Below are 18,360 nucleotides of genomic sequence, written 5' to 3'. Positions count from 1 at the left end.
TCTGGCCTCAGAGTCCAAGTTTGCTGGATCGGCCGGGATAGCCACCTCAACAGTGCGTGTTTCCACAGCGATGACACCAAGGGGAATCCCTCCTAACCTGTGGTGTTGTTACAAATTAGTTGGCAGTCTGCCTTCGGAGCGCTTACATGTCAGTGATTCCATATCCTGCAGGTATAATGCTTTACAAGTTGTTATAAACATACATAATAACACTTAAAATGTTATGTCTCTCTATGTATCAACATTTTTCAACTGACTCGAAATGACTGATATTTAGTAAGGGTCATTATGAGATGATTATAAGACATAACGGGGTCAAACACGCATATGATATATCTTAAAATGTAATAATGCATTGTACATGCAGGTTTTAAGAAATTGTTACCCATATGTCTTCTGTAAGCATTTATATTGTGTGTGTGTGTGTGTGTGTGTATACAGTACACTAACCTGGCTCTGCCCACCACTACTGTCTGGGCCCAAGACCCCATCACCTCCATGAACGAGCCATGGTCACAGAATCCACTCTGCCAGGCCCCTTTTACAGCTAAATACAACACACACAAATATAGTCTATTTAGTCTGACAGCAACATGTAAAGTGTCTTGCATTTTTTTATGCACTTTAAATACAGTTGGATTTGGTTCAATTCAATATACAGTATACTGCACTGGAGACAGCCATGTCTGTCAACTCAGGGGCTAGGGGAAATAGAATCTGGGCAGAGTTAAGAGGGTTGCGTATGCTGCAGAGTGTGTCTCTCACTGGGGTGGGGCCTCCCGGCCAGTAGCCAGCGGGGGTCATAGGGAGCCTTGGTGGGGGTGAACTCGATCTCCCTCTCCACTGGGTCCTTGGGTGGGATCACCGGCACCGGAGAGTGCTTGTTCTGAAACCAGAGTAGAACAATGTTCTGAGAACTCCTATCTGGGGGTTGGTCGGCTGAGTTACAGGACATCTTTAGCCTGGTCCGAGATCTGTTTGGGCTGTCTTGCCAAATGTACGTCTCAGAGTGAAAATGCTGATCTAGGATCAGTTTTGTCCATTAGATCATAATGAATATGATTATATGGACGGGGGGATGTGATCCTAGAATAGCACTCCTTCTCTGCGAATCTTTATGAATACGGGCTCAGATCTGGTCTTCCTCTTTTTCTAATGTACCTTTGGCATATAGGAGAGCCACTTCAGGATAGTGAAAACGCCCTCAAAGTCATCGGGCACTGTAGTGTGTGTCACTCCATTGTTGTGCATGATCTGGACGCCTCCCAGCTGGTTGTTGGAGGTGTACACCTCTCGACCCAGAACCTGTAATGACAACAGCTTCACTAACAAGGACACTGGAAACGCTCCACTTATCCAGAGGATTATAGTACATTGCAGTTATAACGATTTAAAATAGTTTCTAAAAAATAGTTTCACTACTTATGAAATATGAGACTCCTTAACTGTCATTTTATTTTTGATCATAGCCCAAAGGTGATTTATTCAATTCTTTATATTTTTCATGACTTTGTCAATCAACTTGTTCTTAATAAATCAAAATAATTGTTTAGTGTTTCTGTATCAATATGGACTTTGAAAAAAGTCCTTTGGGGTCATTTTAAACCCCGGCCAAAAACACCTAATCCGCCTATAGTAATTTGATAAATAGGACCTTTATTTGAATTTAGGTTTCTCTGGAGACATAATTACAAGTTATCCATATAGTTATTCTACGGGAAATGTTTTATAAATACCAAAATTCCTATAATATCCTCCAATATTTTATATGTGCAACTTTCTATGGTGTTTTGGTTGCTATAACATTTGGTTTGAAGTGACTGAGGATTTGGGCATGCTTTTAGAAGCATCCTGCCATAAGCCCTACCACTCCCCTTGTTTCACTAGAAGTGATGCTAATGCTGTCTTTGCGGTAAGTAAATCAATAAAACTAAGCCATATTTTTGGTAATTGTCTCTCATGATCAATGGATGAAAAACCTTTGGTCAATAAAATTAAGTATTTTATTTTTTGGTGTACTGCCGCTTTAAATGGCACATATGTCAGAATTAATATTTACTTCAAAATACTGAAAAACTAAATGATACTACAATCAAATGATGGTAAATCAGCTTTTTAGTACTACTACTTTGGAAAAAATATGCAAATTAATGAAGGTAACATTCATATTTTCATTCATATTTTCATTTGATAGTCTATTTAGTCTGACAGCAATATGTAAAGTGTATTGCATTTTTTTATGCACTTTAAATACAGTTGGATTTGGTTCAATTCAATATACAGTATACTGTACTGGGGACAGCCATGTCTGTCAACTCAGGGGCTAGGGGAAATAGAATCTGGGCAGAGTTAAGAGGGTTGCGTATGCTAATTAACTGTAATTGCTAAAATATGTCAGTTTTTTAAATGTGTATATGTCTAAGAGGTTTTGATAAGAATTAAGTTGATATTTTGCTATGATTGTTGCTTTTTCCAATAGTTTTCAATAGTTTGTCAAAATGACCCCAGTTGGTAATCCATGTATGTAAAATATGTTGATAGTATGAGGGTTAAAGGGGTATTTTAGTTAAAAAACATATTTTCATACAGTGAGGGAAAAAAGTATTTGATCCCCTGCTGATTTTGTACGTTTGTCCACTGACAAAGAAATTATCAGTCTGTAATTTTAACGGTAGGTTTATTTGAACAGTGAGAGACAGAATAACAACAAAAAAATCCAGAAAAACGCATGTCAAAAATGTTATAAATTGATTTGCATTTTAATGGGGGAAATAAGTATTTGACCCCTCTGCAAAACATTACTTAGTACTTGGTGGCAAAACCCTTGTTGGCAATCACAGAGGTCAGACGTTTCTTGTAGTTGGCCACCAGGTTTGCACACATCTCAGGAGAGATTTTGTTTTACTCCTTTTTGCAGCTCTTCTCCAAGTCATTTAGGTTTCAAGGCTGACGTTTGGCAACTCGAACCTTCAGCTCTCTCCACAGATTTTCTATGGGATTAAGGTCTGGAGACTGGCTAGGTACCTTAATGTGCTTCTTCTTGAGCCACTCCTTTGTTGCCTTGGCCGTGTGTTTTGGGTCATTGTCATGCTGGAATACCCATCCACGACCCATTTTCAATGCCCTGGCTGAGGGAAGGAGGTTCTCACCCAAGATTTGACGGTACATGGTCCCGTCCATCGTCCCTTTGATGCGGTGAAGTTGTCCTGTCCCCTTAGCAGAAAACACCCCCAAAGCATAATGTTTCCACCTCCATGTTTGACGGTGGGGATGGTGTTCTTGGGGTCATAGGTGCATTCCTCCTCCTCCAAACATGGTGAGATGAGTTGTTGCCAAAGAGCTCCATTTTGGTCTCATCTGACCACAACACTTTCACCCAGTTCTCTGAATCATTCAGATGTTCATTGGCAAACTTCAGACGGCCCTTTATATGTGCTTTCTTGAGCAGGGGGACCTTGCGGGCGCTGCAGGATTTCAGTCCTTCACGGCGCAGTGTGTTACCAATTGTTTTCTTGGTGACTATGGTCCCAGCTGCCTTGAGATCATTGACAAGATCCTCCCGTGTAGTTCTGGGCTGATTCCTCACCGTTCTCATGATCATTGCAACTCCACGAGGTGAGATCTTGCATGGAGCCCCAGGCCGAGGGAGATTGACAGTTATTTTGTGTTTCTTCCATTTGCGAATAATCGCACCAACTGTTGTCACCTTCTCACCAAGCTGCTTGGTGATGGTCTTGTAGCCCATTCCAGCCTTGTGTAGGTCTACAATCTTGTCCCTGACATCCTTGGAGAGCTCTTTGGTCTTGGCCATGGTGGAGAGTTTGGAATCTGATTGATTGATTGCTTCTGTGGACAGGTGTCTTTTATACAGGTAACAAACTGAGATTAGGAGCACTCCCTTTAAGAGTGTGCTCCTAATCTCAGCTCGTTACCTGTATAAAAGACACCTGGGAGCCAGAACTCTTTCTGATTGAGAGGGGGTCAATTACTTATTTCCCTCATTAAAATGCAAATCAATTTATAACGTTTTTGACATGCGTTTTTCTGGATATTTTTGTTGTTATTCTGTCTCTCACTGTTAAAATAAACCTACCATTAAAATTATAGACTGATCATTTCGTTGTCAGTGGGCAAACGTACAAAATCAGCAGGGGATCAAATACTTTTTTCCCTCACTGTATATTATTTTGAACATACGAGCTCCATAGTTATCCTAACAGTGGGCCTGTGTTTACTTCCTGTATAAGTCTCAAAGAGTTTTAAAACGCATGATGAATCCAAGCAGTAGGGACAGAGACATACCTTGTTAAGGGCTCCAGCCCCGGTCAGGATGATGTGGGAGTTCTCCACCTGGATGATCCTCTGCCCCAGACGCACTAGATAAGCCCCGATTCCAATGGCACGGCACGTCACCTGCAGCACAAACAGTACCATGGCTTTAACATAAGCCATGAAGCATGGTATGCCTAACCACCTGGGGTATCTAACCCCAGACAAAGAGACGTGTGTCTATGTGTGTGTGTCTGTGTGTATGTATGTCTGTGTGCGTCTGTGTGTGTTTGTGTGTGTGTGTGTGTGTGTGTGTGTGTCTGTAGGCACGTTGTGGTGATGTGACGTGTCCTCCTGACCATGCTGATAGTGATGATTTCGTCGTAGGCCTGGGAAGTCTCCCCGGCGATGGTGCCTGATCCTCTCAAGTTCTCCACCCCAAGACCCTCTTCGGTCCCTATGATGTCAGTGATGATGTACCTGGAGTCCAGCCGATGGGATGGGGAGAGTGAAAGAGAGAGTCAGCGAACCTCTGGGATAACATACTGTGTTTGTTAGCTGTGCTAGTTGATAAGGGTGACTAGCACCAGAGGGGTATCCTACAAAGCAGGTTCAAGCAGTTAGCTGGCAAACCTGCCTTAATATTTTGAGCTTTTTTAATAAACAATCAAATCAATAGTTCTTTCTGGTTGCTTTTCAAAGTTAGCTGGCTAACTCATTGATCCTGCTTTATAGTATATCCCTCAGGTGAAGGGTATGCGTGTTCTACCTGGACTCCCCGCCCTCCTCCACGTGGTGGCAGTGGACAGCGTTGGAGGAGCTGATGCGGGTGTAGTCCTGGGGCGTCAGGTACAGATACTTGAAACCCTACAGGTGGAGACAAACAAACAGTCATCAGTTCCAAGAAAGTGGGCTCACACAGAAACAGGGCATGTCTGTGTAGAGGTTGATAGAGGTTACAACATGATTACACCTTTCCATTATGCCCCACAGAGAATATCAATATCACACCCACTCTTCTGATCGCCAGTCTGTCTTCCCAACATAGTAGACCATGCCACCAGCACATGGTAACAATCAGCTTTGCCAGGTGTAGGTTTACCAGAGGTGTCACACGAAGGGAAGTGATAGATTAATTATTAATGACAATTTATTACACCCTGAAACTGTGTGAAATGTGTTAGAATGTGTGAGTGTAGGACCAGTAAAGACTATGACATTGAGCTACTATTTAGCAATGTGAGTAAGAGTTAGACCAGACAACAAAGGAGAACTGTCTAAACCAAGATAAAGGGGCCTCCCAATTTAGGGAGGAGAGAAACTGTTAAGACTTTTTGAGGAGTATGCAGGATATTGTGAGGATGCGATAACTGAAGTTTGCCACCTGGCCGAGCAAGGAGTAGGAAAAGATAAGAACAGTGTGTGACCTAATGGTCAGGATAGCAGAGGAAAACATGAGCTCAACCGAAGTGTGTGTGTGCTTACAAGATGTGTATAGTGGGAAAATACCTAGGGGGGGGGGAGCAGGATTTTTCGTATGACTTATGTGTATAAAAGGATTGTACCACCATTTTGTTTTAGAATTCTCAATGAATAAAGATCTCTGACTATGCAGATCGGGACTCTGTCCGTTACTTAAATCCCAAAAAACGTACAACCTTTTGGGAGACGCACAGATACGTGAATTATTTAACAAACTATTTCAGTGTAACAGGAAGGAATAACGCTAAGTCAGAAAAGGAAAAATCTTTAGAAATGTAATTCATTTGCATTGCCATGACCTCTGCTGCCGCAAATCAATTACATTTCAAATGACCATTTCCAGCGAGGGTGTTTTTCCCCCCTTTCTAGCATGGTATGCCCTTACAAGTTACAACCCTACACCCAAATACCTTTTTACAAGGCTAATGAAGATAACTCAATAGCTGGCATGCTCAACTCAATAGTCCTTGTAAAAAGGTCTTACATACACTGTAGAATCTACTGGTAAGTAGTGACTGGTGATGAGTCACCTTGTAAGGGTCATGTGGGTCGATCCAGGCCACCTGGAACATGTGTCGTATCTCCTCAGCCAGGCCAATGCGCGCCCCGCTGTTGGCTGAGATGTAGATGCGTGGAATGCCCTCGGCCCGGGCCATCTCCGACGCCCGCAGGAACAGCTGGTCCTCCTGGGGCCCGAACGAGCCAATCATGTAGGTGATGTCGTTGCAGATGACGATGATGTCGCGGCCCTCGGGATACTCTGGCGTCTTCATCCGCATCCGGAAGGCTACCATTCCCACCTGGGAGAGAGGGAGAGAGAGTGAAGTAGGGTATTCGGGATTGACATGGGGGTTTCGGGACAGCATAGGGGGTTTCAAAAGAAAGAGGGCCCTGCTCGTCTCTGTAACACTAGAATATGTTGTAGTTCCAATCCACGTGAGCATGCTGTGTTCTACCTGGTTGTCTCCAGGCAGGCGGTTCATCTGCACCAGTCGGTCCTGCGGGTCCAGCACCAGCTCGGTGCACATCAGCACGTCTTTAGGGTAACTGTCCCCCGGACCCCACAGCTTAAAGAGGGCCTATGAGACACAAAAGGTAAAACACGGATTCAAATATAAAAGCCCCTGCAGTTAAAAAAGTGGAAGGGGCAAGTGTGAGAGAGAAAGAGAAAGAGAAAGAGAAAGAGAAAGAGAAAGAGAAAGAGAGAGAGGCACCCCACCTGTCGGAACATCTCTGGGAAGTCGTAGACGTAGGTGGTGCCTAGGGTCTGGGCCTGGAAACGTTTGGACTGCAGCAGGTCCTTGGTGACATAGGGATGGTTGATGAGCATGCCATGCAGAGGGCCCTGCTTGTCCCCGTACGACTGGAACATGATCTAGAGGTCAGAGGGGAGACGGAGGTCAGATGTCAGCTGCAGCTCATTGCATTGAACGGATAGAGAAACTAAAATAGAAGGTTGTGCTTATAAATGATTTATGTAGTCTTTATGAATGCCCTGTGAAGCATTTAGGAATTGTAGACCCTGCTGCACTGCTAATTCAACACTATTTCTCTGGCTGTGCATTGTGCACCAATCTGTGTGCCAATGTTCTGTAGCTCCAATAAACCAGTGAGCTGATCCCAGCCTGTGTGCCAGTTTATAATGCTCTTCCTGATCGACCTACCTGTCCCGTTGTGGGGTCGGTGACCTCCTTATACAAGCTGATGTCCAGGTAATATCCTGACTCGTTGGTGAGGAACAGACGGATTGGGATGGCAATCCCAACGGGCGTCAGTCGGATGTTGATCTTCAGCTCGGCCTGGAGCACCCGGAGCTTCCACAGCCTACTGCCGTAACGCATCACCATGGAGCGCACTGACTCCTCAATCTAAAGGGGAAAGGGGTTAGACAGGACACAGAGGCAACACATACTGTAGTTCATATACACATTATGAGATAACATTGATCACTTTAATTAGCTCATGAAACCACACAATGCTTAGTGTTAGGCAAACAATATATGATTTTCCTCGTGGGCATGGGGCAGGTGTGCCCCTTCTGTCCAATGAGTTAATTTCTGGACAATATTTCTGTACATTTAGGGAACCCATTTTTGGATCAGGAGCACCCCTGGTGGCAAAGGATCCACATAGCCCCTTTCAAGATGGAATATTACTAAATGGATCGTCGTCAATCACTTGTAATGGAGGAGCCAACAGCACAGAGAGCACAGGCACAGGCACACTGACCTTGGAGGGGTCCATGATAACGGTCGGAACAAAGTTGAGGAAGATGTGGTTGCAGTCGGTGCGCCATTTGGTGTTGCTGAAGGCCACCTCTAGCTCATCCATGGCCTCCAAGAGAAGACGCTCACCCTCGTTCTGCAGGTACTCAAATGACGCTTCCTAGACAGAGAGAGAGAGAAAGAAAGGGCTCCAAGTGTTATGAGAGAAAAGTCATATTTCAAGCAAGACATAAATGATTTATCTTCAATGTAAGGGAGTAAAATCAATACATGTATTTTTAACTCCTGTTTAGAATAGATTTTTTGTAAGGGACCTCCTTCCACCCCTGCACTCTTGCGCTCGTGTGGTGTATACCCCCCCGTACCTTTGGTGTATACCCCCCCGTACCTTTGGTGTATACCCCCCCCGTACCTTTGGTGTATACCCCCCCCGTACCTTTGGTGTATACCCCCCCCCCGTACCTTTGGTGTATACCCCCCCCCGTACCTTTGGTGTATACCCCCCCCGTACCTTTGGTGTATACCCCCCCCGTACCTTTGGTGTATACCCCCCCCGTACCTTTGGTGTATACCCCCCCCCCGTACCTTTGGTGTATACCCCCCCCGTACCTTTGGTGTATACCCCCCCCGTACCTTTGGTGTATACCCCCCCCGTACCTTTGGTGTATACCCCCCCCGTACCTTTGGTGTATACCCCCCCCCGTACCTTTGGTGTATACCCCCCCCGTACCTTTGTGATGAGGTCAGAGTGGCGCATGATGGCTCGGATGAAGTAGCGGTAGTCTGTGACCTCGGCGCCCTCCTGCACGCGGGCAGCGCCCAGGTACTGGTGCATCTTGCTGTTAGCACAGGGCACGGCCGTCAGGTCAAAGTTCCGCATGCGGTTCAGCTCCAGCTGGAAGGCCAGAGCAGGCTCCAGGTTCCTGTAGATACGGTCCTCCTGGAACTGGGGGAGAGACGCACACAGGTGGTTAGAGAGTGGGTTTACTAGTGTTTTAAGGCTGTTCATGTATATGAACAGTCTGGTTAAATGTCTGGTTATTGTGAAAACAATTTTTTGTAAAGAAGTAGTTTTTTTACCCCGTCTCTGGCTCTGAAAGTGAAGAACTTGGGAAATTCCCTCTGGTAAAAATCAAAGAGGAAAATTAGACTCATCTTGGTCGTATTCATTAGGCACCAAACGCAAGAAAATTAACGGAAACAGGGAGGGACTACCTGAAGTTGTCCAATAAGAAACGCTCGTTTTCGTTTTCCGTTGCAAAATCCTTTGCTGTGGTGTGCACTAATGGAACGACCCGGCTTTTATTAGCCATAGTTTAATAGTAAGTTAATATTAAGTTAATAGTATATTAATAGTAAATCCAAAGTAGATTAAAAATAAGTTAATAGTAAGATTAATGGTAAGATTAGTGGTAAGCGATGACGGAGCACTACTCACAGTTGTATTCAACAACAGCAAAGGGAATTTCAAATGTAGCCTCGTACGACAATCCTGATCTTGTACGACAATCTTGATCTCGCGAGCTTACACATGGATTCCACGTAAAATAAATGTAAGCTTGCGAGATCTGGATGGTCGTACGAGGCTATTTCAAATGGTCTTGTAGAAACATCTTACCCTCTGTGCGACTAAAAACGTGATCCTTCGGATGCCGTGGTCAAAGAGTACATCTTTCTGTAATAAGAAATGATCATATCAAGTATAATCCTAGTGCAGAAATCATAGGACACACTGGGATAAGAATGAACAGGTGAATCTTAACTTCCACTTAAGTCAAATATTCACTTAATCATGTGTTGAGGTCAATTGGAGACTAAGTTCAAATTCAACATGAGCAGAAGATAGGATTCACCCCTATGAGAAAAAGCCCAGCCATAATTATACTGTAAGAGTTTGGTGGGATAAACCATGCTGCTGACCTTAGACTGGGCGAAGGCAGCGAAGGCTGTGACCAAGGTATCATCATCCTCTGTGTCCGCTGACTTGATGGACACATTGATGATGTGGATTGGGTTCTCCCTCATGTTCTGCTGGAGCGCAAGGGAAATAATCAATCACAGCTTAGTGAGAAATCTCAGCCTTCACCTCGTATACCAAATTATACTCTTAAAAGATACTCTATGAGATGTTAGCTGTATAGTTCATATGCAAAGATGATATCAATATTATATAATATACATTTCTTATCTCATGAAACCACACAAATCATTAGTTTTATTTTGTTCTAATGAGGTAATTTCTGGACAATATTTATGTCTATTTAGTGGACCCTTTGTGGCTCAAGAGCACCCCCTGAAGCAAAAGTTCCATAAAGCCTCTAACACGATCCCATCACATGGTCACCTTGCAGTTATCCTCCTCGTAGAGGCTGGAGCAGGACTCGGGGAAAAGCGGGCTCTCCTGGAGCGGGTCAGCAAAACTGGAGATGACCTCATCAAAGTTCCTGCACACACACCCAGCAGATGGACACACACCTAATATTCCATTTGTTTTGTGTTAGCCGCGACCGTTCGCTAACGTTAGCTAACAGTCTGAGAAGATTGTGTGCGACGAACGTGTCTGTTTCGGGTCTAAACTGCCGCTAAAAATAATCAGGTGGCCATGTAGACATTCTAGTATATTTAGTAGGAATAGCTAAGTCGTTTTCAATTTGAATATTGTCGCTAGAAAGCCACAGTAATCCTTCCAGAAAGTAGCTGTTTGATGTTCCACCATAACATTTTGGAATGTTTATTCAAATCGTTCAACTGAAATTGTCATTCTGGCAACAAGTTCACTGCAAACAGAAGCCTTGTTGAACTGGCCTCAGGTCAGGACAAGGCTTATTATTACCCTATATTACCATGCAAACCAGACATCCAAGAGTTGTTCTCTGTGTTTTTTACCTTTTGAAGTCTTCGAAACACTGGAAGGCCACCATGGCCCCCATGCGCTGACAGGGGGGAGAGAGCGCCCCATCTAGGAAGAGTTCGCTACCCTGCCGCCTCATCTCAAACTGTCCCACACTGTTCACCTGCATCGCCAACCTGAGGGAAGGGACGACACACTGGTGACTCCTGGGTAGGGTTGAGGTGGGTACTGGGAGCAATGGTATAGCATACTGTACCTGTTTTCTTTCCACAAAGCATAAGAGACAGCAATATCTTTGTTTACTAGACATGTTTTGTTTGATAATACGTTTGATATGAACTGACTGACTGATTGTGTATAACTGATTATGATTGATTGAAAGAGGCAGGGCAGATTACTATAGTGGCCTATGAGGGTCAAATCTGCAACTGAAGAATACAGAATCCGCTTTTTGTCACAAAAAAAGGTTTTAAAACGCACATTGCAAACAGTAGGTCAGACAAAGTAAATGTGCTTCTCAAAAGCTACTTATCTCTATGAAAGTTGAGAAAGGCAAAAAAAATAAAAAAAAGATATATAAATTAGGAAGGACGTGTTGGAGTCCCTCAGCAGAGGTTTATGGTTTTCAAAAAAGATGGGGAAAAGCAAAACAGTGCATTCAGCCATGCATTGCTAGGAGACATACACAGACGGAGCCAGACACAGTGTGGCAGGCTGCCTGGAAGGAGGAGCTGTACTCTACCTGTTCAGAGTAGGGCTGCTCCCTCTGAAATCAGATCATTGACAGGTGAATGTAAGCAGTGGATGATCAACCTCGACCACAATGCATTCTTATTAGTTAACAAAGCACTTTATGACATACTCTAGCTTTGCACACATTAATAATTACCATGAAAAATCATTCTGAAGTTAAAAAGTTGAAAGTAGCAAATGGGTAATTTTATTTTAACTACTGGGTGTGATTGAGATCCATTGTGATTTATCAAGTTGCAATTACGAAACCTGACTTCTAACAAAACAGGACAGAGCCGAGGGGAAAGCTGAAAGTCAAGCCTTTCAGTGAATTGAATTTTCGCAACTGTGAAAATCTCTTTTAAAAAACAATCTTTAAGAAAATGTAAAAACCAAAACAGAAGTCAGTTTCCTGGTTTGTGGAATTGGAGCTTTGGCATCTTGGGAGTCAATCCCAATAGTTTACTTCTGTCTGACGGTTTGCCCCAAAATGGCAGTGGGGAAATGATTACATTGAAGGGCTTGTCCCAAAGGGGAGAGGGTTATGGGGTGTCAGGAAGGACAGAGATGGTCTACCGCTCTGCACAAAAGGAAGCAGCACACAGACTGTACCATGACCAGGGTTTACAGGCCCTATTAGCGCTCTCAGTATAGAGACTGAACAACATGATCTCAGAGATGCTGAGCATGTAGAGTAGAGTGGATTACGTGTTGGTTCGAGCTGAGTGAATCACTCGGGTGAATCTCTCGCTTGTTGATGGGGAGAAATGGGAAACAGGAGCAAATCAATGAGAACCAGAGGAATATTGGACTGCAGAGAAATGGTATTAAGACGTAACATTTAAAAAAAAAAAAATACAACTCCATTGGCTCATTCACTAACAAATATACAAAATATTTCCATTCACATTGCTTGAGCATAATTCAAATCCTTATGTGGTGAAAAGTAAATTAGCTAACAATGTATAACCAACTTTATTTGAATGAATGAGTTATCATAATGGCACAGTTGTAACTTTAGGTTGTAAACTAACCGTCTTTCCGGTCTGTTTTCTAATCCCTCAGTCTATTACAAATTGCACCCACCATGTTCCTTCTATCTCAACTCAGACTTTTTACAGGTCACTTTTTGGCATAAGGGGATAGTTGGCAGCATTGGAAGACTTGTAACTGGCAGCTATGGAAGCCTTGTATTGAAAGTGGCAACGCTCTAAATAATCTGAACTCCAGAGTTGGGACATTATAGGGTAGTGTATATGTTTGTTGTAGAGCTGCTTTGTGACACTGGTAGAGAACTGGTGTCTGCGGTGGCTGGGTACCTGTTGGGGTGGGACGAGGGCAACATGAACTGGAAGTCTACAGCACACGTCCCGTCCTGCAACTGGTGATGCTGGAGGCTGTTCAGCTCGTAAGCAATGTAGCCCCTTCGCACGTACACCTATAGGGAAGGGAGTTTTTTAGCTAAAATCTACATCAGGATGACGCCATGTCAAGTTTATGCTATTCACTATGCTCACCTCCAAGGCAGCCATGCACACCACCCGGTTGGAGTGGTAGAAGAAATTGGGCAAGACATCAAAGATGGAGGTCTCAGACAGGATGAGTTTCTGCCGAGGAGTAAAGCAATATTATCCTTCAGATCTTATGGAAGTATAACAAAAATACAGTGAGGGGAAAAAAAATGTTGATCCCCTGCTGATTTTGTACGTTTGCCCAGTGACAAAGAAATGGTCAGTCTATAATTTTAATGGTAGGTTTATTTGAACAGTGAGAGACAGAATAACAACAAAAAATCCAGAAAAAACCCATGTCAAAAATGTTATAAATTGATTTGCATTTTAATGAGGGAAATTAGTATTTGACCCCCTCTCAATCAGAAAGATTTCTGGCTCCCAGGTGTCTTTTATACAGGTAACGAGCTGAGATTAGGAGCACACTCTTAAAGGGAGTGCTCCTAATCTCAGTTTGTTACCTGTATAAAAGACACCTGTCCACAGAAGCAATCAATCAATCAGATTCCAAACTCACCACCATGGCCAAGACCAAAGAGCTCTCCAAGGATGTCAGGGACAAGATTGTAGACCTACACAAGGCTGGAATGGGCTACAAGACCATCGCCAAGCAGCTTGGTGAGAAGGTGACAACAGTTGGTGCAATTATTCGCAAATGGAAGAAACACAAAATAACTGTCAATCTCCCTCGGCCTAGGGCTCCATGCAAGATCTCACCTCGTGGAGTTGCAATGATCATGAGAACGGTGAGGAATCAGCCCAGAACTACACGGGAGGATCTTGTCAATGATCTCAAGGCAGCTGGGACCATAGTCACCAAGAAAACAATTGGTAACACACTACGCCGTGAAGGACTGAAATCCTGCAGCGCCCGCAAGGTCCCCCTGCTCAAGAAAGCACATATACATGCCCGTCTGAAGTTCACCAATGAACATCTGAATGATTCAGAGGAGAACTGTGTGAAAGTGTTGTCGTCAGATGAGACCAAAATTGAGCTCTTTGGCATCAATTCAACTCGCTGTGTTTGGAGGAGGAGGAATGCTGCCTATGACCCCAAGAACACCATCCCCACCATCAAACATGGAGGTGGAAACATTATGCTTTGGGGGTGTTTTTCTGCTAAGGGGACAGGGCAACTTCACCGCATCAAAGGGACGATGGACGGGGCCATGTACCGTCAAATCTTGGTTGAGAACCTCCTTCCCTCAGCCATGGCATTGAAAATGGGTCGTGGATGGGTATTCCAGCATGACAATGACCCAAAACACACGGCCAAGGCAACAAAGGAGTGGCTCAAGAAGAAGCACATTAAGGTCCTGGAGTGGCCTAGCCAGTCTCCAGACCTTAATCCCATAGAAAATCTGTGGAGGGAGCTAAAGGTTCGAGTTGCCAAACGTCAGCCTCGAAACCTTAATGACTTGGAGAAGATCTGCAAAGAGGAGTGGGACAAAATCCCTCCTGAGATGTGTGCAAACCTGGTGGCCAACTACAAGAAACGTCTGACCTCTGTGATTGCCAACAAGGGTTTTGCCACCAAGTACTAAGTCATGTTTTGCAGAGGGGTCAAATACTTATTTCCCTCATTAAAATGCAAATCAATTTATAACATTTTTGACATGCGTTTTTCTGGATTGTTTTGTTGTTATTCTGTCTCTCACTGTTCAAATAAACCTACCATTAAAATTATAGACTGATCATTTCTTTGTCAGTGGGCAAACGTACAAAATCAGCAGGGGATCAAATACTTTTTTCCCCTCACTGTAGCTGTTTTGGATAAATCGTGGGAAAGATTATGCTCACCTTCAGGTTCTCTGGGCAGAACTGGTGTCCATACATGTCAATGGCAGACAGAAAGATGGACTCCACCTGGTTGTGCCTCAGTTCATAAGAGGGCAGGTGGGAAGCAATCAAAACCTGCAAAATACACACTTGTCCATCAATAAACAGTATGTTGTTTTGAAGCTACTAAACTACAATATGTAGTGCCTATCTAAGTGAATAACATATATCATCTTACCTGAGTGGGGGTCTTACCAGACTAACTGGGGGTCTTAGAATGTTGAAGAACGGTACACTCCGTTGTGGGAAAACATCATTCAGTACATATGGTTGCGAAACGTACCTGTCTGGCACGCAGGGCCACCTTGGAGTTCTCCATCTTGTTGAGCTGTGTGAGCTCGTTCAGGATGACCATCAGCTCGTCTGCTAGGGTGGGGTCCCGCCCACACAGCTGATCCTAAACATCACCAGGGACACACAGCACACTCCGTATCAGCATTGGTGAGACTTGAAACATGTCCCCATCACAATCAATTGCAGATTACGGAAAACTGCAATGTGTTTTTCACTGAAAACATTACACCATCTTAAAAGACAGTGTGGTTTCATTATCCAGTGACAAAGTCAATGAGAGAAACAGCTTGCAGGTTGCGTTGGTTGACCCCTCCAAAATAGCATAAACATTAGCACAATGCAGTTTCCTTTATATTGAATTTATGTTTAAGCTTCATTTCATTGTTCTTCATCAAAGTGGATGCGAAGCTGTGGGTGTTTAGTTGAGTGACAGAGAGATTAGCCTTACGATGAGTATAGTGACCAGGACGTTCTTCTTGGAGACCTGGGCGTGAGAAAAGATGCTCTCTAGCACAGGGGTCATGTCAGGCTTGTACTGCTCCCTCAGGTTGATCACACACTTGTCGTAGTGAGCTGTTCACGAAAGGAAAAATGTGGTCATACAACGCATCACCGCAATAGAAAATAACTCAAACAGCAGGATATTGTCTCGATTGTATCCACAGTGAAACACCAATCACCTTGCTGGAACTGCATCTCCACCTGAAGGTAACACTTGAGCAGATCCAGCACCACAGACTTCATGTATCCTCGGATTCCACTGCGGTACCTGCAGCAAATTCATCCACCCACTATTACAATCCAATCAAACATCATATCTTAAGTCGTGTATGTTATGGAGTGATGATTTAGATGATGAAATAAGAGAAGTGTGACCTCTGCACCAGCTGGACGATACTCTGAGTGTTCATGAAGAACACTTCCCGGTCGGCCTTCCTCTGTAGGGTGGCAGCGTGGCTGTCCAAGATACAGGCAATCTGAAATGGATGGGAAACCAATTCACCAGGTCTATTGTAGACCAGACCTGGGTTCAAATCAGGGGTTGGAACCAAAATTATTTTCCAATCGTTTCGTTCTGAACAGAACAACTATTTTTTGTTGTTCTGTTCCACTGTTCCGACCAGCCTAATAAAGTTCTGAACTGGAAAAAAAGGGTACCAGTTTATATCGTTTTTACATATAGCACATTCAATTCCTCCACCAATCAGTGAAGATAGAGCAGCTTTCTATGGACTGGGCAAGCTAGTTGTTTACATGCTTGACTCACAGACAAGTGTAGAGCGTTAGATACGACTGAAATTCTGCGGGGTGGGGAGAGAGCGAAAGAGATGGGCGGACATGGAGGAGGCTTGGCTTGAAGCACTGGGCATCATGATATGATTTGCATTATAATGTGTTTAGGCTATTAGAAGTAGGCCTATCATTACTTCACTGAATTACATAATTATCTATATACTAGCTAGATTCCTATATAGTAGCGGCTAATAGCGGCTAGAGTTGGCTCAATGCAGAGGCTAGCTCAACACCATGGATCAGAGCTAGCTAACAAGCTTGTGTGCACAGCGGCACAAGAAATCGAAACCCATCTTACCTTTTTGTAGTTAATAAATCCAATGTGAAACGTGATAACTATCGTATCCTTAACTATCCTCGATAACTAGCTGGCAGGCAGACACTGGAAGGAAACGTTTCTGAGTGACAGAGTGAGTGCTTTGCTGGCGTTATTTGTGAGACTGAAAAAAAATGCTCGGAACGTAAAATAACGTTATTAACCGGTAACCATGCTTTTAAAATAATGATTCTGTTCCGCAAAACTAGAGATCACTTTCGTTCCCGGTTCTGTTTCCGTTCCTTAAAAATGATTGTTATTTTCCAGTTTTCTGTTCTGTTCCCTGAACCGGTTCCAACCCCTGGTTCAAATACCCACTATTAGAAATGTTTCAAATACTTTGAGCGTTTGCTTTAGCTTAAGGCTAAGTCACTCACCCTCTGGCTGGGGAACTGGCAGAGCACCGAGGTGATGTTGCTGGCGTACTGGGCCATGACCTTGCGGATGGCCTTCTCCACGCTGGGCGGTATGCGGCTGGCCACGCTGGTCATTAACTCCTGGAGCTCCAGCAGGGGCAGCGAGGGGTCCCGCAGGGTCTTCATCAGGGTGCCCACCCACTGCTTCACCTGCAGGGGGAGGGGGACATACTGCCATCACACACCCCAATATCACACCCCCATCCCACAGCTCGACCAACATCCCTATTCTACAGTGTGCACAAGGCATGCCATTCTATTGCCCGCGTTCCAACTTGATTGACGTGGTTCCAGAGAAGTTAATGCACTTCTTTGGGGTGTTGTGAGATCTGATCATCTGCTAATAATGACAAACTGGAATAACACAGTATGCCCCTGTATTGGTACATGCTGCACAGCTGCAGTTGGTGGAGGCCCTCACCTTGTTGCTGAAGTAGGGCTCGGTGAGGCAGTAGCCAGCCATGACCTTGACCAGGTTCTCCAGGACCATGTGGAAGACCTGGTGGAGCTTCTCCCCCACGATAGGCAGCGGCTGCTGGGCCGGGAAGGAGGCCGTGTTCAGCTCCACCTAGGAGATCCACAGGAAGACGGGGTTCAGATAAAAACAGCCTCCAAATGTGGAACTGACCACCAAGTCATAGGGTCCCTGCTATTGACTGACTGAAGGCGTGTGATTTACATGATGTATGTTTTAAACGTATAGCATAATTTTTTGTACTATGTGATTTGTATTGTATTATGTGATATTTCATGAAAGGCTGCCTACTATAATAGCTGTATTAAAGGCTGAGTCTGAAATGGCACCCTATTCCCTATATAGGCCATGTGCAGTATATAGGGGATAGGGTGCCATTTCAGACACAGCCAGAGTTGTATAGAAGTTAGTGAAGGGGTGACTTGCTGGATGGATGCTGCTGGGGTCATCCAGGTCCAATCTTGCCACCACACAGCCAGTCTCCAGCACCGCCCCATGCCTCTTTACATACTGGACACAGCCTGACTCCACCACCGTCAGCGTCATCACCATCTTCATCACCTGCAACCATAATGCAGAAGTCAGTCCGTGTGCGCACACACACAAAGACTGACTACCAATCTAATGAGGATATAATTGTCATATCCAAACTTGTAA

General features: G+C 44.3%; 1 protein-coding gene across 8 annotated transcripts in view; it reads right to left on the bottom strand.

Moving 5' to 3' along the window:
* The window catches only part of LOC311144660 (acetyl-CoA carboxylase 2-like), a 48,575-nt gene that overhangs the window by 7,151 nt on the left and 23,064 nt on the right, over positions 1–18,360 (bottom strand). For 5 of the 8 annotated variants that reach the window (XM_084180714.1, XM_084180712.1, XM_084180711.1 and 2 more), the window contains 29 exons: positions 18,130–18,264; positions 17,650–17,796; positions 17,190–17,378; positions 16,080–16,180; positions 15,884–15,972; positions 15,652–15,776; positions 15,193–15,306; positions 14,871–14,984; positions 13,077–13,166; positions 12,879–12,997; positions 11,570–11,593; positions 10,863–11,003; positions 10,321–10,420; positions 9,897–10,007; positions 9,595–9,651; positions 9,057–9,098; positions 8,707–8,922; positions 7,981–8,136; positions 7,416–7,619; positions 6,971–7,126; positions 6,708–6,830; positions 6,282–6,551; positions 5,039–5,136; positions 4,629–4,749; positions 4,303–4,413; positions 1,162–1,305; positions 766–886; positions 451–547; positions 1–97 (listed from right to left, as the gene is read on the bottom strand). In XM_084180714.1, coding sequence (XP_084036840.1) covers positions 1–97; positions 451–547; positions 766–886; positions 1,162–1,305; positions 4,303–4,413; positions 4,629–4,749; positions 5,039–5,136; positions 6,282–6,551; positions 6,708–6,830; positions 6,971–7,126; positions 7,416–7,619; positions 7,981–8,136; positions 8,707–8,922; positions 9,057–9,098; positions 9,595–9,651; positions 9,897–10,007; positions 10,321–10,420; positions 10,863–11,003; positions 11,570–11,593; positions 12,879–12,997; positions 13,077–13,166; positions 14,871–14,984; positions 15,193–15,306; positions 15,652–15,776; positions 15,884–15,972; positions 16,080–16,180; positions 17,190–17,378; positions 17,650–17,796; positions 18,130–18,264 — 3,612 coding nt within the window. The remainder of the gene's footprint in view (positions 98–450; positions 548–765; positions 887–1,161; positions 1,306–4,302; positions 4,414–4,628; positions 4,750–5,038; positions 5,137–6,281; positions 6,552–6,707; positions 6,831–6,970; positions 7,127–7,415; positions 7,620–7,980; positions 8,137–8,706; positions 8,923–9,056; positions 9,099–9,594; positions 9,652–9,896; positions 10,008–10,320; positions 10,421–10,862; positions 11,004–11,569; positions 11,594–12,878; positions 12,998–13,076; positions 13,167–14,870; positions 14,985–15,192; positions 15,307–15,651; positions 15,777–15,883; positions 15,973–16,079; positions 16,181–17,189; positions 17,379–17,649; positions 17,797–18,129; positions 18,265–18,360) is intronic. The other 3 variants (XM_084180713.1, XM_084180715.1, XM_084180716.1) reach the window with 2 other exon arrangements.

This window comes from Coregonus lavaretus (genome assembly GCF_964263955.1).
Source record: "Coregonus lavaretus genome assembly, chromosome: 17".
Lineage (NCBI taxonomy): Eukaryota > Metazoa > Chordata > Actinopteri > Salmoniformes > Salmonidae > Coregonus > Coregonus lavaretus.
Note: the sequence above shows the minus strand (reverse complement) of the source record. Positions and strands in the feature narration are given on the sequence as shown.